The sequence below is a fragment of the Mixophyes fleayi genome, chromosome 1, assembly GCF_038048845.1.
Source record: "Mixophyes fleayi isolate aMixFle1 chromosome 1, aMixFle1.hap1, whole genome shotgun sequence".
NCBI classification, from domain to species: domain Eukaryota; kingdom Metazoa; phylum Chordata; class Amphibia; order Anura; family Limnodynastidae; genus Mixophyes; species Mixophyes fleayi.
Window position 1 is genome coordinate 36,485,591 of NC_134402.1, and position 27,851 is coordinate 36,513,441.

The following is a 27,851-nucleotide window of genomic DNA, read 5'->3' on the forward strand; positions in this document are numbered from 1 at the left end:
GGAGACAGACAGAGACTAGGGTCAATTTTTTATTTTTTTTGATTGCAGCCAATTAACCTACCAGTATGTTTTTTTTGGAGTGTGGGAGGAAACCGGAGCACCCGGAGGAAACCCACGCAAACACAGGGAGAACATACAAACTCCACACAGATAAGGCCATGGTCGGGAATCGAACTCATGACCCCAGTGCTGTGAGGCAGACGTGCTAACCACTAGGCCACTGTGCTGCCCAAGTCAGGTACATGTAACCATTTATTGCAGTATATCTGTAACCGTGGATACATGGAGAAGTCAGAAAACTGGGTGATTAAATAATAAGTAACCCTGTTGTAATTACAGTGTATCTATTTAAAGGTAAATCTCTTAAATCAGTACATATTATATTGAAGCATTAGTTTAGATAAGAATTCATTGTGAGTTTAAGTAAGAATATCTTTAGTGTGTTGGTAATGGTTTTTGTGTTTTGATGTATTTATAAGAAAATCTGATCTACTCTGCTTGCCTAAGGAAATTCACCTGCAGCAGATTGTATCATAGTGTTCCCTAGTTGTCTTAGTACATCTTATATTAGCACATACTCAGCCTTTTGGACTGACCTGCAAGTTGTTTGTTTATGAAGTATAGCACAGACATTGCTCAAATAATTGTAATCCACCAGAACGTATAGAATCAACGACCAGTTTGAAAAGGAGGTATTTCCCGTTTTGTGTACACCATCATATCTTTTGTATAAAATGTTGACTATTTCATCCAGAAGAACATAAACACTGGTATTTAAGTAAAGCAACATAATATAACAATAGAGTTTGCCACCAGCCTAATTTCCCAGAGCTTCGGCAGAAAACACATTGAATGTTTTTAAAGAAAATACCGAATGTTCCGATCTTGTGATTCTTTCACAACTTTCTGTTCCATGGACCTTGACTTTATAGAGCTATAATGTTCTGACCAGTACACTAGTTGTTTGTTTTTTCTAAAAACTATTTTGAAACTCCAGGTTCTAAGTTAAATAGCAGGTCATCGTTCCCTCTTCGGACTTCAAGTAGTAAAGGGGATTCATGAAGTACAGCCTCCTGCAAATCACTAGAAGTCATCAGTGGTCGTCCATTTACCTTCACAATAATATCCCCATCTTTGATTCCACCTCTGCAAATGCATTAAAAAAAAACAACAATCATTGATAATAGCTCAATGGTCCGAGGATGCAAGTCAGACTGAGATATATAAACAAACGGCACTATTTAGGAACCATGGGCCTGATTCATTAAGGAAAGTTAAGCAAAAGTAAGCAAGTAAGACAAAACCATGTTGCATTGGAGGGGGAGGTAAATTTAAAATGTCATGGTAGCTTTATATTTGGGGTAGGACATGACCTAGATCAACTTTAAATTTCAGTGTACAAATAATCTATCAAGTATTTGTGTGCTACATAAAAAAACAGACAATATTTTCCTTGTGTGCAAAAAAATAAGCTCATTTGCTCCCCTTGCATTGCAACATGGTTTTGTCCAGAACACTTAAGTAAGAAAACTTACTCAATTTTCTGCTTAACTTTCCTTAATGAATCAAACCCAATGTTTCTAACTATACATACACGTACAACTGCCTGGTCCTTGTTGCGATCAAGTGACTATTTTTAGTTAAAATTCACCATACATTCCCATGCACAATGAATGAATGTACAAACTAAACAAACTAAAAGACTTACAAGACTTAAACAATTATTAATCAATATTATTGTACAAATGAGCCAAAATTAATATCAGCCAATCAGATTCTAGATCAAGTTAGCTTAATAAAATCGACAATTGGAGGTTGGTATGGGGTACAGAATATTGTATCAAGCTATTAAAAAATTCCAAACGCTCTATTTTGTGCAGTGTGTGTTTTTTTTCAGTGAAGCATTGTGACAAAAATTAGTAATACTTTAGTAGTGGGTCTGTCATGCAGTTTTGACATATCTAATTAATTGTACGGCCTGGGTAAAAACCTACCATTACAGTTGTGCAAATTCAGCAAAAACTGTGTCCCTACTTTGTGTCCCTATATTATAAATGCTTACGCCTGTTAGCGTGGACAGATGTTCCTGTGACACTGAGCCCATGTGATCACTGACAGCCAATGTGCTGAAAGTGGGCAGTTTGATGTTCCTCAGGACCACAATGAGCATGCTCCTGCCAGTACCTGGGATGTTAACTCTTTGTTAATACTCACGAATATACATAGCTGTCCAGCAGATGGCTAATGCCATGCATACATGTAAAAAGGTGAGTGTATAAGAAACTATACCATGTAACACACAGTAACTGTAAACATACATTTAGTTACGTGTTGTCCCTTCAGATATTCGCCTAATGCACACTTTTGTGTATGTGACAGGTATGTTTTAAGAGTAACATACAATAAGTATAGTAAAACATGAAAACATATCCAATATCCATATAGCATGTGATCTGTGGTAAAGTAGGAACAAACAGGAGGAGAGGACATGTTATAACGAGCCATCATTTCACACATATGTAGCAGCGTGCTTAATAACATACCGAGTGATAAGAATGTCATTAATTATCAGTGATAACAGAAAATCTTTACCTGTGGGATGGTGAATCGGGCACAACTTCGTGTACATATATTCCGCTGTTAACATCGGGAAAATCTGGATTGTTAGCCTTCAGCTCCTCAACAAGACTAGAACCAAAGTTTAGATGAGTATTATTATCATTCTATTTTATCTATTGTTTATAGAAATTATTCTGCAGTGCTGTAAAATAATGGGATACAACTTATAACAGCTAAAAAGATAGTGCAAACGGCTATGAACAATCTAGCGACAAGTAGAATTGACCCAGCTAATGACACAAATTATATTACCCTCCTCTTTTCACTAATAGGTGACGTCGGCCTGACAACCTTTTTGAAAATTGAGTTTAATTTATTTGCTAGCACAGTGGCTTAATGGTTAGCACTTCTGCCTCACAGCACTGGGGTCATGAGTTCAATTCCAGACCATGGCCTTATCTGTGTGGAGTTTGTATGTTCTCCCCGTGTTTACATGGGTTTCCTCTGGGTGCTCCGGTTTCCTCCCACACTCCAAAAACATACTAGTAGGTTAATTGGCTGCTATTAAATTAACCATAGTCTCTCAGTGTGTGTGTGGGTGTATGTTAGGGAATTTAGACTGTAAGCTCCAATGGGACAGGGACTGATGTGAGTGAGTTCTCTGTACAGCGCTGCAGAATTAGTGGAGCTATATAAAATAGATGATGATGATTCCCATTTTTGCCACTTACTCCTGCTTTATAAATGCTTCAGACTGATCCAGGACTATCTATAATGAGGACATCTTATTCTGGATAACCAGGGATGTGTCCAGCTATTGTGCTGCCTGGGTTGGCAACTGGAATGTGACTCCCTGAGACAGATGCCTCTGTTTGCCTTAGACACGATATTGACTTAAATATTGGATTTAAATACTATATTTTCCTTCTGGAACCAGGCCCGTTGGACATAAGAACTTTGGATTGAGCTGTATGCATCTCTCCGTAACTAAGCTGCCATACTCTATTTACTGTCCTGCATCGGTCCTTCACCATGAGCCATAAACATCAACATACAATACTTATGATCGGTGCAATAGGTGGAAAAGAAGGTCGTAAAATAAAACAAAGGTATAAACACAAACCCAGAAGAACACTGTAGCAAAAATATTTTTTTTATGCATTTTAATCATATACTGGACTTTATCAGAACTTTGTCTGAGGTCTTAAAGGTTTCTTAACTACAGTAACAAACGTTGCTGTCCGGTGATTGGTGGACCAGCTCGCTGTATAACTATGTCAGTTCATTACAGTACGGCAAGGGAAGAGACTAACAGCTGTACCCGGGGAGTAGTCATGGGCAAACGCAGGAATTGTACACACCACGCCACCAGTGGGCGTGACCAGCATGCATGGGGGTGAGGCTATTATTTTAGACAGTGCCTGGCTGCTCTCCAACTTTTCCTATCCCCATAATATACATGGACAATGCTGCGTGCACTACTGTTAGCTGCACACAGTTCTTCCTTTTCAAGCAGAGCTGTGTGAAACGGGAGCAGGGCCAAGTCACCTCAATTATACAGTGCCCCAGGCATGGCGGGGGGTTTCCAGGCACTAGGAAACCCCTCCCCTCCTTGGTTTGCCTATGGTAGTTGTCGGTTACGTTGTAGACAGAAGTAAGAACATTTTAGCATTCTTTTGTATATCATATATAAGGAAATGATTATTATTATTATTTATTATTTCTTTTCAGTTACCAATTTTACCCATAGATTAGCTGTGTGTCTTATGTGAACATGGGAAGGCTTTGGAATTACTGTTTGGCTTACATTGGTTAAATCAGTTTTAACCCTTGGATTAATATGTTTGAAGCAAACAAAAATAATCAAAGTAAATCATGCAACCTTGTCCTACTGTGGAAAAATGTGTTGTGTCAGCTTTGTGTCGTCTATTTAAACACAGTCTAAAGATGAAGACTTAAACCAAACATACATATTAAAGTTTATACAGCAGAAAAAAATAAGCTAAAGAACTAAAGCAGTTTAATCTTTTGTTCCCGGACGTGTTAAGCCTTTGAGTGCGTTCACAGCCTCGGGCCAGAAAGTGTTTTGTAACAATTTCAAACACTACAGCTAAAACATCTCCGCGGCAAATCATAAAAACTCCTTTTTGGCATCTACACAATTTTCTCTTTGTCAACTTACGTAGGCGTTATGGTCAGCATCTTTATCCCGATGAAACGCTTCTTCCCGTCTGAAGAAACAAACAGTGGCAAAATGTTTTGTAATATTAGATTAAAGTGCATTCAAATTATTATATTTGAATTGTTGAAAGGTCAGATTCCTCACCTCCAATGCAGACATTGTATTCACATATAAACAGTGAGTCAGAAATGATGCAGAGTGTAAACTAAATTCTAAACTTTGAAAATGTATACAACACAGCAATATGTTGAGTAATAAAGTATATAAAGTTCAAATGTTTATGTCATTATACAGTACATTACATGCTATTTGTTTAATACAACAAAATATCGATGTTTACATTGTAGGCTGCCATGAAGCAGTACTGAGCAGTAATTGTGAACTATAAATATCAGAACGGTCCATAATGAACATTAAAGAAAAAAATAATGATCAAAATCAAGACCCATAAAAATCCAAGTACATTTATTATTATCAGGAATCAGTGTGCTCTGTTATCTCTCTCTGTGTGTTGGTCTAGTTCTTATGGCGTTTATTACTGTCTGACTACAGATATCTTCTGAGCATGTGAGAACTTCCCTTCCTACTCTGTGTAATAAATCAACCTCATGGTCAAACCACAGGTCCCTGAGTTCCTGTATTTAACACTGCACCACTCACCAAAGGTCACAGTGTTATCACTAGCATTCCTGCCACAAAATCTCTGCTAGCAATTATTATCACAGTGCTTTGTATTTGAAGCATGTCCTATATTTTTACCTTTAAAATGTTTGCCGTGTGCTTCAGTCATGAACTTTGTAATACGATCGGAAGGAATTGCAAAAGAAATCCCAGCTGTCACCTTCAGAGTATTAATTCCAATCACTTCTCCATCCTGAATGGAGAAAGAAGACACAAGAACAATCAGGTCTACCGTTCCATACCTCTGTTAGTCTACTTTATTATGTTCACTTTGGTGAACATGGATCAGTGATTTCTGTCTCCCTTACACAGCATGCAGTAGTAACAGGGACAAACATCTTTGCAAGGATATGCACCTTTAATTAAATAACAAATCTCGTACTATTTACAGCAGTCTGTACACAGCACTATAACTTTTATGGCCCTCTTTCTTCTCAGCCGCAACGGGCAGATATTGATGAAGGGGGATTTGTGTTACCTCACGTGACTGCACTGGACCGAAGACTGGTGGGAACCAGTAACATCTGTGTCCATTGTGATGTAGCCACTGTGGGGCACATTTAACAAATGACGGTATTGCACTATCGTGCACTTACCGTGTAATTAGGCAAAGGAAGTCTGCAATTGATATTTATGACAGCTCCGTTCGACTGTTCAATCTCCAAAACCATTAATTTTCGCTGCAGTTCGTTTTTTCTAACAGTCACCATTCAACAGAATGGTGACTGCTCCTGGCCGCAATCTAACAGGTCCCGAAAAAACATTTTTTTCGGGAACTTGTCATGTTAATGTACAGCTGAAGCTGGCGTACATGAGGAAATCTAATGCTGTCAGCTCTGCTCCGGAGAGCAGAGCTGGACAACGCATGTGTGGAGGGATCACATGATCCCTCCCTGTCACTCACAGCTCTATCTCTGCAACGATAGTTGCAGAGACAGAGAGGGGATCTGTGTGCGCATGTCCAGTTCTTGGAACTGGATATGCGCACTTGAAGAGTGAGGAGAAGACCTGAAGACAGCGCTTCCGAAGAGGGGGGTAAGTATGTTTTTTTTATCACTGAAACAGCAGTTTTTCGGAACTGCTGTTTCTGTGCACGGCTGTACATAAATGTGAGAAATAGTTCAATCCTTATCATTGCGATAAGGATTGAAAACTACTTTTCACTTTATGTGAATAATGATAAATGTGCCCCTAAGTGAACTAAGTCCTTGTTCAGATGATGCTTTTTAGAGAATTTGCTCATGTTGCATACCAAATGGAATGCGATGCAAACTGACAATAACTTTGGACCAATCCTGCTGCCTGCAGTATTTTAAAACTTATTTTACTCATATCGGGTTCTATTTGGAATGTGGGAAGCATGATTACCTGATTACTTACAAGCGCACCTCACTTCTGGATTATCAGGCATGTGGTCTGCGTATATATATCCTGCAATTAATCTCAGACTATGTCTAAGCAACTAGTTCCTAACTTGTAGTAGAAGTGAGTCACTATTTCTTGGAATGCAACTCTGGCTCTGAAGATAGATTAGATATAGATTTTAAACAAACAAACAGCAAAAAAACAGCACTTACTAAATTTACCAAAGGACCTCCGGAATTTCCATACTAGAAAAGATAAAAAAAAAAATGTTTAAATGACAGGATATGTATAGTAACACTAAAGCACTTAGGTGTCAAGTGAATTCAAATATCTCGGATCTGGACTTCAAGTTCCGCTGTGCATGAGCGAGTCGGCCATACAGCTCAGGCATGAGCAAGTGATAGACCAAGCGATAAGACCACATGAAACCAACTGAAGTGTGGTAGAGACACACTGCTCCCACTCATTTCACATGAAGTAAAACAGAATTAATCTTCACATGTATCTAACATTGGTTACATCACACTCTTTTTTAACCTGGAATGTCTACCTCCCCCCTTTTACCCAGATGGGAGACGGTGGAACTGACCTGTGTTGTGAGTTTGTGGCTTAGCGAGAGTGGGTCCGTCCATAACACTCCCTTAGAGATCAATAGAAGCCCTTTAGTAGACTAAACTCAGCTGGCTATTAGGAATATTTTAAAGGGAAAAATGCACGTAGCCCAGTGACCCAGCCCAAGGTAGCCGACTATAGGACTGGCTCCCCTTGTCCCCCAGCCCAGTTAGCCCCTGACCTGCTGGCAGTCAGTGACAGTCTTGGATGAAAGTACCAGGAACTTGTCGTCTGTGCACTTGGCCTTTACGATGTACACTGTCTGATATAGCGGAGAAGGTTCTTCCACACATTAATAAAAGGGCTTTCAGAATGTGAAATAGTGCTCCCACAATATTTTAGAAACTGGAAATCCTTTATCTGCCTAAATAGACTGTGGGGGAAGGCATAGGCACACCGAGGGGGGGTTCCTAGTGCCTGGAAACCCCCTCCCAGCCTGGGGTACTGTATTCTTAAGGTGGCTGGACCCTGGTAGGGACAGTTGGGAGGTATGTCTCGCTTCACAAGGCTCTGTTCGAAAAGGGAGAGCTGTGTGCCCCCAACAGTAGTGCACGCAGCATTGCCCGTGTGTATGATGGGGATAGGAAGAGTTGGAGAGCAGCCAAGCACTGTCTAATATTATAGCCACGCCCCGAAGCATGCTGGCCATGGCCACTGGCATTGTGGTATGGAAACCCCTCTCTACAAATCCTGCGTTTGCCCCTGGAAGGGGTAAGGGATCGGCTTGTTATGGTCACAAAAATTAGGAGCAGGAAAAACGACGACTAATATAAATAAAGGCATACAATACGTGTATATATCCAGACACTGAGATCTGACTTACATTAATGATGGCGTCTGTCTGCACATAATCCATATCGGAGTCACGTAAACCCAGCTCTCTTCCATCTCTCTGAGCCGTGCTGACAATCCCTGTTGTCACAGTGTTCTGCAACGCAAATGGACTTCCGATAGCTACTACAAATTCTCCAGGTCTAAGATCTGCCGACTGACCCAATAGCAGGACTGGTAACTTTTTCTAAAGCCAAATGAAACACAGTTTGGTTACATAGTTACTGTATACTAAAGTTACACACATGAATAAAGGACAAAACAGTGTCATGTTCCTATGCAAACGTAAATAACTACTAATTAGTCATGTTTAATCCCCCACCATAGTCTACTGTGCTGTTACTTGGTAACCATTAAGGAGAAAATATACTCCATACTCCATTAAAGTAGGACAAAAATATAATTATATATTATGTGTATACATTTACTCATTGTTCAATAAATGTTCACTTTACATTTATGAGATTAACCTAATCTGCATATGGAGCGAAATCTCTCAGCCACCGTTTTGTTTCTCACTAAGGTAATATGGAACTCCAAGGGGACAGTAGACAAAATAATTAAAATGGGGGAATGAGATACAATTTAAGCCAAAAACATGATATTCTTTATATATGGATGTAATATAGATAGGACGGATTTATATTCTTAGTTTGCAATTCACAGAAAATCACAGGCTACAGCTTACATCGTGAAATGTTGAGTGAACAAAGCTACCAAATAGACTACTTCATCTGTACACGTAATGTTAATAATAACCTTAGAACCAATAATGCTCTAAAAGGGTTGTACATATTTGAGTTCTGTCCTACAATAACCAATCCATACAGGGATCCCAAATTTTGTGTCACTGTCCCAATTTTTGGCAGTCAAAGTGTTTCTCAGCATGTACGCTGGAATGGAGGTGAATCATTACAAGGGTTAGTTGGGAATGTTGGTACTAGGTATGTTCAGGGATATTTATCAATGTGGTCACGAATACAGTTTGGTGGATAATTGGGCACATATTTTAATTATTTCATGTATTTATTCACATTTCATTGTTAGGGATTGATAGAAAGGGCGGGCTCTCCATCGCCACCTATGGGACATACAGCAGATCTGATTTTCTTTTAACATTACAGGCAATATTTTTTGTCTAAGGGAAGAAAAGGCATGAGTAGCATAATCTTATACTTACTTTTGGGTAAATCTTGATTGTTGCAATATCTGATTTCTTATCAATGTCTTTGATTGTTGCCTCGTAGGTATCCCCGTTATGAAGCTGTACTTTTAGGTGCTGTCGGCCTGAGACGGTGTTACTGCTAGACACCACGTGGGCATTGGTCACAATTAAACCCATGTCAGAGATGATAAAACCTGATCCACTCGACAAAGGAACATTACGTCCAAATAATGGATGCCTGGGGAAATTTGGGGAAAAATGCTGCAGGTTAGTTAAGTAAACATCATCAATATATCGTCAATGTCCATTGACTATAACAAGTAGGAGATCCCAGCAAATAGTAGGATATTTTTTAAACTATATCAATGTAAGCTATGGCAATTATTTACTGATTGAGTTTTCTATAGCACATACAGTATTACACATTGCTGTGCACTCAAAATTTGACGGGTAAAGTTTATCTGTCCATTTAAGCTTATAATTATTTTTTGGGGTTATAAAGTGACTTGACCAAGGTTCTCCTGCACACCCCTTATCACACACCCAGTTATAGTGATATGGGGCAATTTACCCCAGAATGAGCGCAATGCCCAATGACAATCTAATAAGAATTGTTCTGACCATTACTGCCCATTGGTAATGCCACTGTTAGATGACCCCTATGACTCTGCAAAGACATTAGCACTTTGTACCAGCTCTGACCCGGTGGAGTTCTTTCACTGGGACACATAATGTACGTTTCGGTGGCACTTTGTAAGAAAAGCTAATTTAAAACAAGGTAAAGAAAAGCGAAATGCGTCATATGTAATCCCAATGGCTCCTCTGACGCACCATATTTTAAGACATGAATGAGGCTAAAAAGAGAAGTAATTTCGAAGAAAAACTGAAAGATTAATTGAATGAAAGTAGAGGTTATAAAGTGTTAGGAAGGTGGACTTTGATATGATGATTACATTCTTGCACAGTGCGTCTCTTTAGATTTATATACCTCCCACAAAGACCTGTGGTATGCAGAAATGTCTCCCAAGATGGAGTGAGCTTTGTAAATGAGGTCCACTGAATACTTTCACAATAACGTCATTAACTCTTACAGGCAGGGCCGGATTTATCACTAGGCAACCTAGGCAATTGCCTAGGGCCCAGCGGTCCCCAAAGGGCCCTTCCAGGGCCGGCGGTGAGACCACCCTTTAAAAATGGGCTGCTACTTATGGGCCAGTGCTATGTGCTTGCCCCCCCCGGGCTAAAGTCTACCAGCAAGCCCCTAAATAGGGGTATATGTTATGCTAAAAAACTACAGTGCAATGGATTTTTTCAGGGAGGGGGCCCCAAACCAGTATCTTGCCTAGGGCCCCGTGAGGTCTAAATCCGGCTCTGCTTACAGGTTGATGCGTGTCAATAAAATAGAACACTGAGCAAAGTGAGATGAACTTTTAATATGTTGTCTCTAGATTGTCTTTAAGGGGGAGATCCAATTCGGCTTGAGGTGTCAACGGAACGGAGACACATTGTGCCGATGTTATGGCAGGAATCTCCGCTCACTTTTTCACGCATCCCATAGAGGTGTTCAGAAAAATGAGCGGAGATTTTTAACATGATAGCCAGTAATAGGCGCAGTTGAACAACAAGGTGATGTTCAGCGGCACCTCGCGCTGAATTTAATTAATTTCATGCCGAAATTAAACATTCTTCTGTACTTTTAAAACTGTATGATTTCAACTTCCAATTCTGCCACAATATAGCTGAGGAATTTCAGCTCAGTAAATAATGCACAAGGTAAGATAATGGCCATTTGAGCTCGGTCTTCCTGTGCTAATGGTAAGTCATTTCAGGACATAGTATTTTCTTGAATCAAAATATGAATGGGGGAGGAGCACAGATTAAAAAGTAAGCACTTAAGAATTTTTATGACTGTCTGAGACCATAATTGACTTTGGCAGTGCCGCTTTCTCCAGCGTAACAATACCTTACTGCGTTTAGTACTTCCCTATATTCAAATACTATAAAACAAACTATTCCTTGGCTTTAGCTTCCTAATTGGTGATTTAGAGAAAGCCAGTCTTGCATGTGGCTCATTTATTAAGGCCAGATAATCATTTAATTTTACCACTATGGCGACGTTGTTGGTTAGTCCTGCCAAGTTTTGAAATAATCCCATGTATGCTTTTGAAGAAATGTTTAAGTTTTCCAAGTAGACATAATACTTGGCAATGAGCCGTGTTACTATGCAAACAGTAGCTCAAGTCAAGGCTATTAGACTTTGTGCATTAAAAAAAGATCATATTTCAAATCATAGGATAATTTAAGAATACAGTAAAGCAAGTCCATAGTGCGGTACTGGGGAATAGGGTTTGATTCAGGGGTCTTACATGTAGTGAAATTCAGACACAATATTTTCTTTTGCAGAGCAGGATTATTAAAATGAGATAGAGGGGTAGAGAGGGCTTTCTTGCTATGCAGAGAGGCACACGTACATTTCCACTCCGTAAAAGGACTTGCACATACTTTCTGGACCTCCCATCTGCAAATTGTGTCATGCATGTCCTGCCCTCTTTACAAGAGGAGTGATACGATCTAGGAGAGTCTGGAAGAATTCCTTGACATTTGGGAGTCTACTGGACATTCCTGGAGAGCAGGCAAGCAGGATTTGGCACCAGCTGTGACCTGACAGTCTTTGGGTCTTCCACTACTTTAAAGGGCCCCATTATATGCCTATAAGTTGCACTTTGGCAAAGAAACTAATTTCTAGGCGCACTCCAAGCAACGTAATCAAAGAAGCCTCAAACAAATAAAAGTGACACAAAAGCAGTTCTGGGGGTAAATGTATCAAGCTGAGAGTTTCCCGCCGGGTGTGGTAAACCAATCAGATTCTAGTTATCATTTATTTAGTACATTCTACAAAATGACAGCTAGAATCTGATTGGTTGCTATAGGCAACATCTCCACTTTTTCAAACCCGCAGGAAAACTCTCAGCTTGATACATTTACCCCCTGATGTCCCATCACTGTCTTGAGTTATTTAAGCCATGAACTCCCCAGTATAATTGGAGACATATGGGAAAGTTTAATTCAAGGAAAGGGGTGGCCCTAAAGTGGTTGGATGTAACATTTACAGTTGGATGCACGCATCTTAAAACGCATCAGTCTCCCTTCAAACCTAGGTGCATCTCTAGATTGTGGAGGTGTCTCATAAATGAAGGCCAATGTGTAAATATACTGCTCTAGTCTTTTGCTGTCTGAGTTAGCATTGCACTATTATTTTCTTTCATTTAGGGTCATACACATAGAGGCTGATTCATCAAGCGATATTGTGTGTACAATCCGCAAAATCACTCTGCACAGCAACATTCAATTCATCTTAGAGCGCAAAGGACTCTTACTACAGCTTATGAGTTAAGGGAGCCAATGTTGTCGGGGAAGGGGGGTCATTTGGGCGTAGTCAGTGTACTCTTAGGGCGTGCCAAACACGAGCGCAGCGTCTGATCAAAGCTCTGGGCATCCCGAATGTACTTGTTTTTCAGTCATTTATTTTTCTCCAGCTACAGGGCCAGTCTAAGTGCTGCTTACTAATGATTTTGGCTGTGTATACATGCTGCAAAGTCTGCAATCAGTAGCAACTGTAAAAATATATTTTCTGTATATTAATACCATCCTAAGAATGTATTTCATGGGGGAAAAATACCATTTATTTTTAATGTTTTGTCATTAATGCCTATATTATTACCAGGTGACATTAATTCAATGTTTTTTTTTTCTTGCGTTTTTTATATACCACATAGGTATTGGGCTTATCCTGCAATGTCCTGTATAGTGGAGTAGAGCAGACCTACATCTTCAGATCTGCTCCTTGTTGAATTCGGGAGTGCGCAGACTCAGATTACATGCGGTCTGAAACAAGCGCACATTGCGCTCAGTATGCGTGCATAGATTACAGTGTTACTTGTCTCAGATTGTTAGTGAACAAAAGATTGGTCTGAATTAGGGAAGGTTTTGGTGATTCACTTTTTTCATTTGCACCTATATGGACAACAAAACTCAAGAATTAGCCTGTATTGGTGCAATATCCGTGCGTGTCTTTGCTGAAGCAAACCAGGGACACAACTTACAGAAAGTTTATGTGATGAATTGTAGTTTCCTGGGGCAGTATCAGGTATTAAATATTGCCCCCTGAGAATGCTTATTGCAGAGGAATACTGAAAATTAAAAGAGAGCATCATAATCATGTTCTATAGACTATTATGGCAACTGTAGTGCTCCAAGGTCCGCCAAGATAGTATTGTATATAACATGATTAGATAACATCTATTCAGTAGCGCTGTGTCCCGGGAAATTATTTGAAGCATTAGAACAAATTGCATGTTTTAATCTGTGTTTGGTTATGGTCAGAGCAGCAATCTTCATCTCTTGCTACACTGGATGTTCCCAGGCTAGAAGTGGGAAGGAATAAATCAACTTGTAGACAATAATATTGCCAGAATGTTCACAGCAGCACAATTATTTAAAGATATAAGTTTGCTGAACTCGTCTTCTCTCACTCATCTGATTGTTTGAAGGCACAGGACAGGGAAAAAATCATGGTGTGAATGAAGGCAAGCCAGAAACCACAGACTTAGGGCTAGATTTACTAAACTGCGGGTTTGAAAAAGTGGAGATGTTGCCTATAGCAACCAATCAGAATGTTGCTGTCATTTTGTAGAATGCACTAAATAAATGATAACTAGAACCTGATTGGTTGCTATAGGCAACATCTCCACTTTTTCAAACCCGTAGTTTAGTAAATGTACCCCTTAGAGTTAGATAGAGGAAGAGGCAGTGCCCCCAAACAGTACAGGGTAGTAAATAAATTGATGGGTGAAGATTGTCAAATGTGCATCTATATGTAACGAACAGCATACATAAAGTTTTTTCAAAGTAATTTGTTTTAACAACATAGGATAGACATCATGTAATATTAGCCAATATCTTAAGAACTGCTAGTAGATTTTGTTCCCTGGATATAGAGAGAAGGAGTGAGCCTGTCACCACTGGGATAATAGTGTTTTATTTATTTTATAGTAGCTTTGGCATATGCATTTAGGCATTGAAAAACTGCCTCGCCAGTACTAATTAACCAGAAGAGCTGTAGCATTTTGGGACGTCAACTTGGGAGAGTGTATTGCACAGTCGGATGCTCAATTTGGTAGCCAAGGTGAGCAATTAATGTACTTAGTGTGAAATGTCACAGGCTATCTCCCAGGCAAATGTGAGGGTAGAGAGACACATTGTTTTAGTTGAGCTTAGGAAATATATATATATATATATATATATATATATATATATAGTGAAAAGCGTGCAAACAGATGGCTCCTCACACAGGTTTTTCTGAACCACTTTGACGTTTATTTACTTTTCAGGGTGAATAAACAGCCTTGGCAGTGTCTTCAGCAATCAAATCAAACATAGTCACAGCAATAAACACAGTCCCATAGTCCTAAACTCTGGCTATCGCAGTTAGGTCCCTAACTGGTCACTGGCCACTTGTTGGCTCCAGTCTCACACACACAGCACAAAATAGCTATTTATACCTTCTCCCCAGCACTGCTCTAGCTGATTCCTTGATAGCTTAGACAAAGGTGCTCCACACGTGTGTGTGTGTGCGTGTGTGCGTGTGTGTGTGCGTGTGTGCGTGTGCGTGTGTGTGCGCGTGTGCGTGTGTGTGCGTGTGTGTGCGTGCGTGCGTGCGTGTGCGTGTGCGTGCGCGTGCGCGTGCGTGTGCGTGTGCGTGCGTGCGCGTGCGTGCGTGCGTGTGTGTGTGTGTGTTTAACCCTCTCTGCAGGGAAACCATGAATCTTTCTTCCACTAGAAGGAGGCAAAGTATCCCAATTGCCACTATATATATATTGCCAATATATATATATATATATATATTACTACTTATATATATTTACATATATTACTAGTTACTACACCAAAAGACTCCTACAATCACCCACCACTGAGCTTCCTCCTTCTTTACCATGGGCCAGATTATTATTATTATCATCATAAATGTGTAAGGAGCCACAGTGCTTGCAGCGCCGTACAGTAGGGAAAACTGTACATATGTAAAACAAGGACATACAAGGCAGACAAAATAAGTGCAGACATGAAAACAAAGGGTATGGAGGATTCTGCTCATTAGAGAGCTTACATTCTAAGTGGAAGAGGGCACAGCTGAAGCAAGAGGAGTAAATGTGGCTTAGAGTGGAGATTGGGACAGCTGTGAGAGTGTATGAGTGTGAACAGTATCATCAGGGATAAGGTAAGCTTTACAAAAGAGATTGGTTTTTAGAGAATGTCTAAAGATTTGAAGATCTGAGAGGGCGGGAGGGAGAGTATTTTGATATGACATTTGAGTGGTATGAAGGGGTGTTGTTGTTGAGGGCTTTGTAGCTAAGGGCGAGTAATTAGAATTGGATCCTGGAGGACACAGGGAACCAGTGTAGGGATTTGCAAAGTGGTGCAGCAGATGTGGAGCGGTGGCAGAGGAAGATCAGTCTTGCAGCAGCATTTAGGATGGATTGAAGTGTGGCTACATGGGTGTCGGGGTGATTAGCAGTAAGTAACAGTCATTACCTCAGAAAAAGTTCAATGTGGGCAACTGCAGGTGCGATTTTCTCCACCACATCCGCAATGAAGTTAAATTTGTATCTCGGACTGTTGGGATGTTGGTGACCTATACTGGCAGAAAAAATTGGGGATGTTAGTAAGAACATTCATTGGTGAAATATACACACAGACAGGCTTACTGTAATTACAGTCTTTGGGTTTTCACTTCTGGCTAAAATGTCTTTGACTGCTTGTAAAGCCACAAGTAGTCCTAACCGTGGCTGACTCCATTTATCTCGAATATACAAAACAGGATAAAAATAAGACAAGATTCAGAGGACTATCACTGAAGCTTTAGGTGTAATTTGTTCTGCAAAGGGCAAATTTATGTTACGTCCTTTGGTGGCACAAAATCCAGTAACTTCAAAGGGGTTAACACAGAACTTAATTTGTTCAACCTCACAGCATACACGTAGTTCCAGACTGGTGAGACTGGCCCCAAAACGTCTTCCCTGTCTCGCCTAGTTGCGGTGATGTATATGTACTTGAGGATGACCACATGAAAGGTCCACTTTGGTGTTTATGTAACAAGCTTCTCAAACGTGTAGAGCAGTAAGGTTTCATGTGGCCCCAAACCACAGGCATCGTCTTCACATGGAAATATTACAGACAATACAAAACATTTAAATATTTACATTTAAAGAACCATTGAATGAAAAATATAAATTGTCTTTTATAAACAAAAATGCCAAAACATTACTAGACAGACATATAAATATATAGATCGATAGGTTAATATGAAATAGATAGATAGATAGATATTAAATAGATAGATAGATAGATAGATAGATAGATAGATAGATAGATATGATACAGATAATAGATAGATAGATAGATAGATAGATAGATAGATAGATAGATAGATAGATAGATAGATAGATAGATACAGATAGATAGATAGATAGATAGATAGATATGATACAGATAATAGATAGATATAGATAGATATAGATAGATAGATGTATAGATAGATAGATAGAGATAGAAAGATAGATATAGATAGATATGATACAGATAATAGATAGATTGATAGATTACAGATAATAGATAGATAGATAGATAGATAGATATAGATAATAGATAGATAGATATATAGATAGATAGATATGATACAGATAATAGATAGATTGATTACAGATAATAGATAGATAGATAGATATGATACAGATAATAGATAGATAGATAGATAGATAGATAGATAGATATAGATAATAGATAGATAGATATATGGATAGATAGATATGATACAGATAATAGATAGATTGATAGATTACAGATAATAGATAGATAGATAGATATGATACAGATAATAGATAGATAGATAGATAGATAGATATGATATGATACAGATAATAGATAGATAGATAGATAGATAGATAGAGCCTAGCTTTGTATGTTTGTGGATGCACCAAAACAGAACATTGTGGATAGAGTTCCGCGACACTCCTGCATCCACCAGAGCAGCTGCCTATTCACCAACTCCTCCCAGCGGCAACTGGACAGTCAAACAGATAGTGCAATCTATGGGGCATATTCAATTAGCCGCAATTAGCACATTGTCCGGTACTACGGTACCTCCACATCGCGGATTTCTCCTCGCACCCGAGAAATCCACAATGTTACATCAGCTTGGTGTTCCTTCAGGACCGTTCCGGAGCCACTCTGCAACTAATTGAATATGCCCCTATGTGTTTACCCACAAACCGGGTGCATTTGCACAAACGTAGACATGTGATGCCACAAATGGAACATTTGTTCTGCAAGTCTGCACTTTTGCAAATAAGCCTTTTTTTCTTTCCAAAGGATAAATGAGTAATAAACTATGATTTACATTGGGTCTATAGTATCAGGCTTTGCTGACTGGGAGCCTTTATAAAGAACAAGTTAACCCGTGCGTGATACTCATGCATTCTAGTCAAATCAAGCTACATAAGGTGTTAAAAAGGTTCTTGTCATGCATTTGGGCCTAGCCCAGGCCTCCTCAGGGGAAGAGCGTTACTTCCCGACGTAAGCGCCCTTTTTTAACGTGGTTTTGTCCACATGTCACCACCTCATCATTTTTCTCCATCACCTCATCCTTCATCTTCATCGCCACATCCTTCATCAAGCTACTTAAGGTGTTAAAAACTCCCCAGTGTCACTCCCGGCAACCACCAACCACTCCCAACTGTCACTTCTCCTTCAAGAAATAGATAGGTCAGTGTATAACTCTGCCCAGCAGGTGGCGCTGCAGCTTGTTTTTTTTTTTTTTTTCACACATGCCACTAGGCATTTATATAGTAGATACTATACACTATATGCCGAGGGTAGAGAAAGATGGAAAAAACGCTTTGCTTTAATTTTTACTTTGAAAGTTTGATGCAATGAGGTCTTCCACTGAACATATGGCTACAACAGGGCAAATTATTAATCCAAGTCAGCAATTTCTGGGGTGGGGAAGACTTTTGCAGGCATATGGTAGCATACAGTGAACAACTAATAAACAATGATTAGTTTTATTCATAATAATTAGAAATAATTGCAATATTAAATATTTCCTTAGTAAGGATCACACCACACCCATGCTGATCTCAAGGCTTTTGAGCTGTCTTATATCACACTTTATCTGTTTGTTACTGACAACCGGTTGAAGATCACAACGTAAATAAAATTATTCAAAATAGGTAAAGATGGGGATCCCAGAACCTCAACTATTCGCAAACAGGGAGGGGGTCAAAAATGAAAACATTTAATAGTGATAGCAGCCCTCTAATATATACTCGTATTCTATTGCATTTACAGTAGCTGCTTTAATTTCGGACTTTCGAATTTGTCTCTATATGACAATCTGACTTGCAATCTGACTTTAGTCATTTTCATTCATGCTTGATGCATACAAAACATTAGCAGAAATATTTGATTGCACAGTGGTTAAATATTTGACACCTACTCAGATATGGCAGCACTTCTAAATATTTTACAGTAACACTTTTCTAAACACTCTGCTCACCCGTTTTACCAGCTAATTACTGTAAATAAAGTCGGAGGTAGATCTTAAGCTGTGAGTGTACAACTGTACAGAGACGCACAGGCACTTCTTAGAAGAAACGTCTGTGTGTCTCACTCTTTACATCGCTCTATGGCAGATTTTCACATTTCATGACTGCACGACCATAAAATTCTAGATCATTGGCCTTAGTGCATAAATAAACAAACCGCTGGGCTCCCAGTTATAGGGCAACGGCAGATGTGAAGCTGCTGCTCAGTGGCTTCGTCTCATATACCTTAGGAAAGATTAGGAAGATTAATATTTATTTTCCATTTTAACAATGCATATCGTAGCACGCTTACAGGAAAGACACTACATTCATAACCTTGGAAAAAGGGAATTCTTAATCTAAATGGGACAGTAGCCAATGAAACAGACATTAGGCTCATCTAGTCTGCTCTGATCAAATACAAAGTTGCAAAAAATGGCAGCCCGCAGTCTATGCATTTTTTGGGCAAATACACTTATTCAACCAGCAAGTGCACAATTTTACAGCCCCTAGTAACAAATAGTGGCCATAGTGCAAACGTTGGTGCGTGAAACAACAAATAACTATTTGTTGTGCATGCTATGTTTTTTTTATACTTTGTAAGTAACCGTTTCTATCTTTTTAAAAGAGAAAGTTTTATGAATAATCGTCTAAAGGATGAATTAATTATAACAATCCAAAATCATTTTTGGTCCACTGGCGAAAAATAATCTAATTGGTGGGAAAAAAAAGCACAGTATTTGCTTTATTTAAATTATATTAGCAAGGTCAACTCAAGGACTTATGGAAATACCATCCATCCCAGGTTATAATGAGCAATAAAGAAATATTATATTTCAAAAAGCATAGAGAGTAGAAATTGTTGAAATTGTTCAACGAGGTTCGTCGCAACGGTTCTAAAGTTTAAAAATTTGCAATAAATTCTTAATCTTCAGTTAGACAAAGAAAATTAAAGTTAAATTGAACATTTTTTCCATGTGAACGGCAAATTCAAACAATGAACTGAAACACAATAATGTTCACTCTTCAAAGTAATAAAAAAAAAATACTATAAAATGTAACCATTTTAAACTACATCAGGCAGAAATTAGAACATTTTACACGTCATTTTAACATCTTTTAACTGTGAACGGCAAACAGGAACTTTGAACTTAAAGTTCAAACTCGGACTTCAAATTCAATTTAACAGTGATGACGGCCAAACAAAAAATTTATTTGGATTTTTGAGACTGGTTCAACCAAATGTTTGAGTCAGTCGAACCACGACCATCAGTGTTTATGGATCTCAGGGAGCTGTGAGCTGAAATCCGGCTTAGAATTACCATAATACCGGTAATACATTTTATTACCATTTAAGGGTATATAGAAATGTTTAGTGAAGTGTTGGATTTTGCTGTCACCCATAGAGTTAAAGTTGACCAAAATAACCTATCTTACACTAAGGAGGTCAAACAAGGTCAAAACAGGTTGTTAGATGTTCTATGTCAGCAGAAAGCTGTGTTACATTCTAAGAAACCAGTGGTATTACCCAGAAGTCTGTTCTTCTGGCTAATTTGCATATTGTCCCTAGTAGGTGTAGCTTGGAAATCTCCCTAACTCCTAGGGCTAGATTTACTAAGCTGCGGGTTTGAAAAAGTGGGGATGTTGCCTATAGCAACCAATCAGATTCTAGCTGTCATTTTGTAGAAGGTACTAAATAAATGAAAGCTAGAATCTAATTGGTTGCTATAGGCAACATTCCCACTTTTTCAAACCCGCAGCTCAGTAAATCTAGCCCTTACTGTTTTAGTGAGGTTGTCTCTGTAGCACTTTACAGATGAGATCAAACAAGGATGAAGCAAACTCCAGTTGGTTGATTTTTGTTAGCAGGAATGGGGTTTGGGTATAGACCCTTATGGGCTACTCTCTCCCCTTGTTGTCAGAGGCTCCCTCCTTATGCGGGGAGCTGAAGAACCAATCCCCCAGGGGTAAGCTTTGGCCAACCTCGGGCAGAAGGGACTGCCTAAGACTTGTGGCAGAGGTGGTCCCAAAGATCCTTGCTCCCTAAAGGACCTTATGGATCTGGGGGTCAGGATGTAAAGCGCCCCTTGCCTTTAGCATTGGCAAAAAGGGGTTTGAAGATCATTGTCTCCGTGAGGGGCCTTTTGGCTCCTGGGGATGAGGAGGAATGGTGCCCTTTTCCTTTAGGGAAGGGTCCAAGAGTCCAAGTGCTCAGCACAGGCTTTTACACTGTACTGAGCAATTTGGATCACCGCACCTCAGGCTTCAATAAAGAAAAAAAATTAAAAAAAGGGCTGCCAGAAGTCTATTCTCCTTTTGATGTATCTTATTTACAGACAAACAATAAATGAAACCTATAAAAGATACAAAAAAATGGTAAAACTAAGGTTAAAACCAACATCATAAATTGGCCCACAAATTAGCAAAATAGGAGTGGTTTCAAATTAGCCGAAAGCTACCACCACCTGGACAGATCTGTATTAAACATTGCACACGAAAAAATATCTTTAATATTCATAATAATACAGCACATGCCACATTTCCCATCCTTAACAGCACATGAGGGGCTAGATTTGATAAAGAGCGGTTTGACAAAACCATCAGTTTTTTCGGTGTTTTTTTCTGGCGTTTTTAAATGCTGCCACTTGTGGTGCCACGTGTGTGCAATATCAATGGTGCTCCCATCATAAATAATTATTGTCCCCCGTTAGCAAGCAAATATTATTTCTCCTGTGTCTGCTGTCTTCAGTGTATGAAAAACCTGCCCCAAACACTATATTTGTGAGTGTTATTAGTTGCTGTCTTATAATAACAGTTTGGGGCATATTCAATTGACGGCGGGATCGCCGAAAATCCCACGCTCAAAAAAATATTACCGTTATTACGGTAATCCTGCGCGGGAAAACCGTTAATACGGTAATTTACTCGCTGGATTTCAGGGAGCTGCGAGCTGAAATCCAGCGAGATATTACCGTATTAACGGTAATATTTTTTGAGCGCGGGATTTTCGGCGATCCCGCCGTCAATTGAATATGCCCCTTTGTGTTTTTAGCTTTAGCAATCCTTTTACTAGGAGAAAAACAGAAAGTAATAAACAGAGGAGGCTGAGTGTGTATAGATATAGAGTGCCCAGCACCAACCAGACTTTACTGCTCCGTACACTGTCCTTCTGGCTGTTCTCAAAATATTAGCTGAAATATTCCAAGAATGAAAACAATAGCAAGAAAACCCATGTTGTGTCTGTGTTCTGTTTCGTTACCCTACAGTAAGTTCTCTGAAATCTGAGGCCACGGGCTCCAGGTAGTAATATATAAATGGAACTAAAGCCAAAAATATACACTAAAAGTAAAACACCATGTAGTAGATATCTTTACTTTTATCTCTTTAAACGAGATCATGTTATTATCCGTTTCAACTTACATAAGTTCTACAATCTCAACATTTGCTGAAATGTGGCTGCCGTGGTCTGTAGCATTGTATGTATTTTGTGTATTCCGAAAATTTCGGCATAATGAAGATTTGCTGCTTTATTTTGGTGGCCATTGCTCTGCTTGTGGTCTGATTTATGCAATCCCTAGAAGCAACCTCAGTGGTAGAAACCACTAAGGTGCCCTGAGGTAGCTTGTTGCCATTACTTGTCGGAATGTCCAAGAGACTCACGAATTTCATGGACTCCTCCCTGACTACCGGGAGATTAGGACAGCCACCTATCATTCAGGGCCATCCTCACCCCCCCCCCCTACCTCCCCCCGCACTTGCCCTCTTTACCTTCCTTCCAGGATCTCTCAGGGGGAGGCTCAAAAAGTAGGCGTGTACTGCTACTACTTCAATATGCTGTAGGAAGGAGGAGAAGATTGACTATCAACTGTAATTTTGGCTGATAAAACTCAACATTCAATAAGAATGCAGTGTAAGCAGGGGGAGTTGGCAAATCTTATCCCGGGGGGCAAGATTCGACTCAGCAGCCTATTTTAAAGGAAAAAAAATGTAGGTGTCCCTGTGATCTAGCCCATGGTAGCCCAATATGGGACCGGCCCAGGGGGCAGATGCCCCCCTGTCCCTGAGTGTAAGCCAAGAAATGTTGCTGTCTTCTGGCAGAAGTTTTTTTGGGTGTGAGGTAGGGGGAGAGAGATTTACCCATATGTCTACTTTGTAATCAGATAACAACACCTTCACTCAGCTTGTGCACGTTTCGTCTCCGCAAACACTACAATCTTGCCCCACAAATACATGCACTTTGGTGGAAATTTAGGCACACCAACATAAATCGACAGCCCGTCAAATTATGTATAGGGTAAGGGAAGCTTAGGCCCAACATGTGCACTGTGGCCACTTAACCTTTAATTAGGACACTGTTTGCTACTTTCTCTGGTATCTCTTTTGCTCTCACTACTCCAAACCATCCACCGACTGAACCTGTATTCTACCGAACTTCCAGGATGGCGAGTCGAGGTTGACGGACATTAACCACTCAGTCAAGACCTCTTTGGTCTTCCTTGGTCCCCACTGAGAGGTAGGTGTAACTTGGGCGGTGGAGAAGGCATTTAAAAAATAAAACTTTCTAAAAAGTAAAATGAATATCACAGTATAAAAATTACAGGGGGTTTGCAGAATGATTACAGTCACCAGGGTCATATGTTTATGGATATGGAACATACATACCCTACTGAACGTATAGCAGTCTAGCCTAGGACTGCCTTCGTCTAGATTTGTCATACATATTATGAGGGATGGAAGTAAAGTTGTCAACAGTCAGATACCAGTCTGCTCTACCATTGATGACCACTGAAGTTTATTTCATACTTGTCACATGAAGTCATGTGACAAGTGGTAGGAGGGGGCGTGGTGACATTGTCGCGTCACCATAGCACCACCCCCACTATGAAATGCCGGCATTGAATAGTGGGGGACAGAGCTTAATGACATGATTAAGCCCTGCCCCTTCATTCAATGCCGTGAATTTCGGCGAATGCGGGAGCTTTGCCTACTCTTCCAGGAGTCCGGGAGGACTCCCCGAAATTCGGGAGCCTCACGGGAATTCCGGGAGAGTAGGCAAGTATGGTTTATTTATTCAACCAAGTCCGTAACTTACGATGTGGGATGAATTTTCATCTGAGTACAAAGAAGTGTTATGAAGTGAGGTAGTCTACAATTCTACTTCCACTGTAATATGCCAAACCTTATTAGAGTTTACTATCATCAGTCTACCCCTCAGTCTCTGGTGATTTCCTTAGAGGTTGCTTGAAGCATGTACCCATACATTAACGAGACAAGCCTAATAATCATTTGCAAGACTGATGTATAATAAAAAATGTCAAATAATGTTGGATTAAAATAGTAGTAAGGGTGGAGTCACGTGACTGCTTTTCACAGCAACTAATCCTTTGCATTTGAAATCATTAATTTCTATGAGTGAAACTGGGAGGATGTCACTTTTTATCGCACTAGCGGTTTTTAAATCACTGACAGCAGCATTTTTGACATGTTTGCCCAATAGAAACGCTCTCCAATTAAAATACAGTATATTTGAGCAGACCCAATCACATGGAGCATTATAAGCGCTCATTATAAAGTGGGAGATATATATAAAGTCTGCACCTTTTCAGCTGCAAAAAACATTAGGCATGAGCAATTCTAAAGCTGTAAAAGTGCGACCGTGAAAAGAGGCCGCGTAGCAGAACCTTAAAACTTACTGATCCATCTGTTCATAGTAACCTCACATGTGAACGGGATGGATAATGAGGGATAAATGTATCAAGCTGCGTGTTTGAAAAAGTTGATGATATTGCCTATAGCAACCAATCAGATTCTATATAAATAGGGGATATCAAAAAGCGCTTCTGGTTCCACTACACAACGACATACAATGTGGGACAAGGTATTAGCAAACACACAATTTCAAGTGTTAATCAGTTCTCACAAACAAAAGTCCGAAATTTCCATATATCGTTTATAACTCCCCAAAATGTAAGATAATCCTCATCGCAGACGGATAGTACTCACAAAATCCCCGTCTAAAAGATCAAATTAGGCCGAGTCCTCAGAAAGGTCGGGAGGTGATGATAAATTCACCCGCTATGTTCTTTGAGGTCAGGCGGTATCTGTCTGGGTTAAAACCATGTAAAGGAATATGGCACATTTTCTGATGATTGGGAGGATACGTTGATCATCTTCACTTTGTAGGAACAGGGAGGAACCTTCCCCCCCCATCTGCATAGTTGCGATAGAACCATTTTCGAAGATTGTCATCTGATTGGTCCTGGAGATGTGTTTTCTCTAATCGTCATAAAACGTGCCGTATTCCTTTACGTGGAATACCTTCCTTTACGACCTTTCTGAGGACTTGGCCTAATTTGATCTTTTAGATGGGGATTTTGTGAGTACTATCCGTCTGTAATGAGGATTACATTACTTTTTGAGGAGTTATAATTGATATATGGAAATTTCTGACTTTTGTTTGTGAGGACTGATTAACACTTGAAATTGTGTGTTTGTTAATTCCTTGCCCCACATTGTATGTCGCTGTGTAGTGGAACCAAAAGCACTTTTGATATCCGCTATTTATATATCATTTGTTCTATTTATCAGCAATCCGGTGTATTGCTTTAGGATGAGGTCAAGCAGCATCTATTTGAGTGTCAGTTGAGTCTGTTTTTTATTCTTTTCATTAACCAATCAAATTCTAGCTGTCATTTTGCTATAGGCAACAACTCCACTTTTTCAAATCCGCAGCTTGATAAATGTACCCGAGTGTCTTAATGGTTATAACATCTGCATTGAATCGGGGCCATCTTTTCCATTGGGCACGATGGGCAGCTGCCCGGGGGCCCCACGGGCAAGGGGGCCCCATAGGCACGGCTCTTAATGAGAATAAATAATCCTGCAAAAGAAAAACACCTGCAAAAAAAAACCTACAATGGATACATCTATCTATCTCTATCTATATATATCTATATCTGTATCTGTATACATCTATATATCTATATCTAGGGGCCCCGGTACACTGCTTTGCTCGGGGGCCCATAATGTTGTTAAGATGGCCCTGCATTGAATACCATGATGTCTCTGTTATAGAACATATTACCAATACTGTCTGTCAGTTATACCATCACATTAATGTGGAAGGCCATGAGTGACAGTTCTGCATCCCTAGTTTCCACAGCTGCTGCATATGATATTGCATTCGATAAATGACTCCAGATTAAATCTTAAACCAACTGCCATTGGGTGGTTAGAAAATGAAACACTGCTGCTGTCAAATTTAGTACAGAGAACACAAAACATAAATAACATTTTAGCTATGTAATAATGACTCCTCCTGTTCCCCAGACGTTTGCTTCTGTGTCTGTGAATGTTACACTTAATTCTCTTTCCCATAACAAATATCACAACATTGTTGTAATAAGACACACTACTCTAACACACAGTAATATACAATGTCTTAAAAGGCAGTTTTTTGTGCCAACTGGGGAGTTTAAACATTCCCCAGATTCATGAGAGTGGTTTAGTTGGGATTTAGACAATGTAATATATAAATAAAAAAACATTAGTTTAACTACAGCAAGATTTTTAACCCCTGCCATATAATCCAAATTTACAACCTGTGGCTCTCCAGCAGTTGTGGAACTGCTAGTTCCAGCATGTTTTGCAAGGCAGTGGCTTGCAGAGCATGCTGTGATTTGCAGTTCTACAGCAGCTGGAGCGTCAAATTATGCCTAGGTAAGATTTAATCTTAAGGGGCCTGATTCATTAAGGAGAGCAAAACAAACAAAAAGGAGTAAATTGGGACAAACCATGTTACAATGCCAGGGGTGCATATTTGTTTACTATTTTACACATAAGGAAAATGCTGGCTGCTTTTTCATGTAGCACACAAATACTTGATAGCTTTATGTTTACACTGAAATTTTGAATTGATCTAGGACATGCCCTACCCCAACTATAAATCTGTCCCCACATTTTATACATATATACCCCCCCCCCCTCCAATGCAACATGGTTTTGCCAAGGTGCAAATTTACTTCTTTTTTTTTTTTTTGTTTTACTTGCCTTAATGAATCAGGCCCATAATTGGTAAACAAGCAACTTGATGCAAACTATTTCTGGAACGGCACTAATTACCACAAGTATTGTAACACAGACCCATGATCATGCATGCCACTACTTACCCGATTGGCAGGCTCCCTTGTGCACCTGCACCACAGAAGGGTGCCCTTTTTGCAATGCCCTCCTGCTAGCCAGCTTCAGCTGGCACAAGTTGTTGTACGTTTGCCCGTCGTTGGCACACACTTTGTAATCGTGCTTGCACTGGCAGGTACCCTTCAGCCCTCTCATGCCAGGTGGTGGCTTGCACTGCAGAGTATCTCCGCACGGTGGGTCTCCTTCCCGGCCACAAGATTCTCCTTCCCCCGCGGCGCAGATCAGGCAGCAGTTGCAGCGATCTGGAACATACCCATTGGGGCAGACAGGGCTCGGACACCTTGACACGTCACAGCGAGACGGGCAAGCTGAGGAGCCATGGATCAAGAGTAGGGAGAGCAGCAGTAGGAATGGGCAACAGGAAGACCGTTTCATACTTGGATAGCAGATTAGTGTCAGAGAGGATCTTCTAGTTGGGCAGATGGCAGCACACACAGTATATCTTCTATACCTTCCAGCCTATATGATATATAACAGGGTTCTTCTATAGACGAAGTCAGCTGGGCACACTCTATATTGGAGAGAGGATCCGGGGTGATGAGAGTGCTCTTACTCAGGTCTGTAAATGATGTGTGTATCTCTCTCTCTCTCTCTCTTTGTAACCTCTGTTATATGG

The 27,851-nt window shown here is 39.9% G+C and overlaps 1 protein-coding gene across 1 annotated transcript; it reads right to left on the reverse strand.

Annotated features, from left to right (window-relative positions):
• Positions 1 to 630: 630 nt before the first annotated feature.
• HTRA3 (HtrA serine peptidase 3) lies at positions 631 to 27,851 on the reverse strand. The gene is made up of 9 exons (XM_075194383.1): positions 27,205 to 27,851; positions 15,987 to 16,086; positions 9,411 to 9,633; positions 8,223 to 8,417; positions 7,000 to 7,032; positions 5,501 to 5,615; positions 4,742 to 4,790; positions 2,593 to 2,688; positions 631 to 1,146 (listed from the first exon to the last, which is right to left on the reverse strand). The coding sequence occupies exons 1-9, from the start codon at positions 27,608 to 27,610 to the stop codon at positions 981 to 983; spliced, it is 1,383 nt and encodes a 460-aa protein (XP_075050484.1). The 5' UTR covers positions 27,611 to 27,851; the 3' UTR covers positions 631 to 980.

Bases quoted from the DNA above. Each gene is read 5' to 3' on its own strand.
- HTRA3 (XM_075194383.1), bottom strand. From the start codon at position 27,610: ATGAAACGGTCTTCCTGTTGCCCATTCCTACTGCTGCTCTCCCTACTC. The intron at 16,087-27,204 runs GTAAGTAGTGGC...CTGCCAGTATAG, and splicing joins CAAGGGAGCCTGCCAATCGG to GTCACCAACATCCCAACAGT. The intron at 1,147-2,592 runs GTAAAGATTTTC...ATGCATTTGCAG, and splicing joins CCCGATTCACCATCCCACAG to AGGTGGAATCAAAGATGGGG.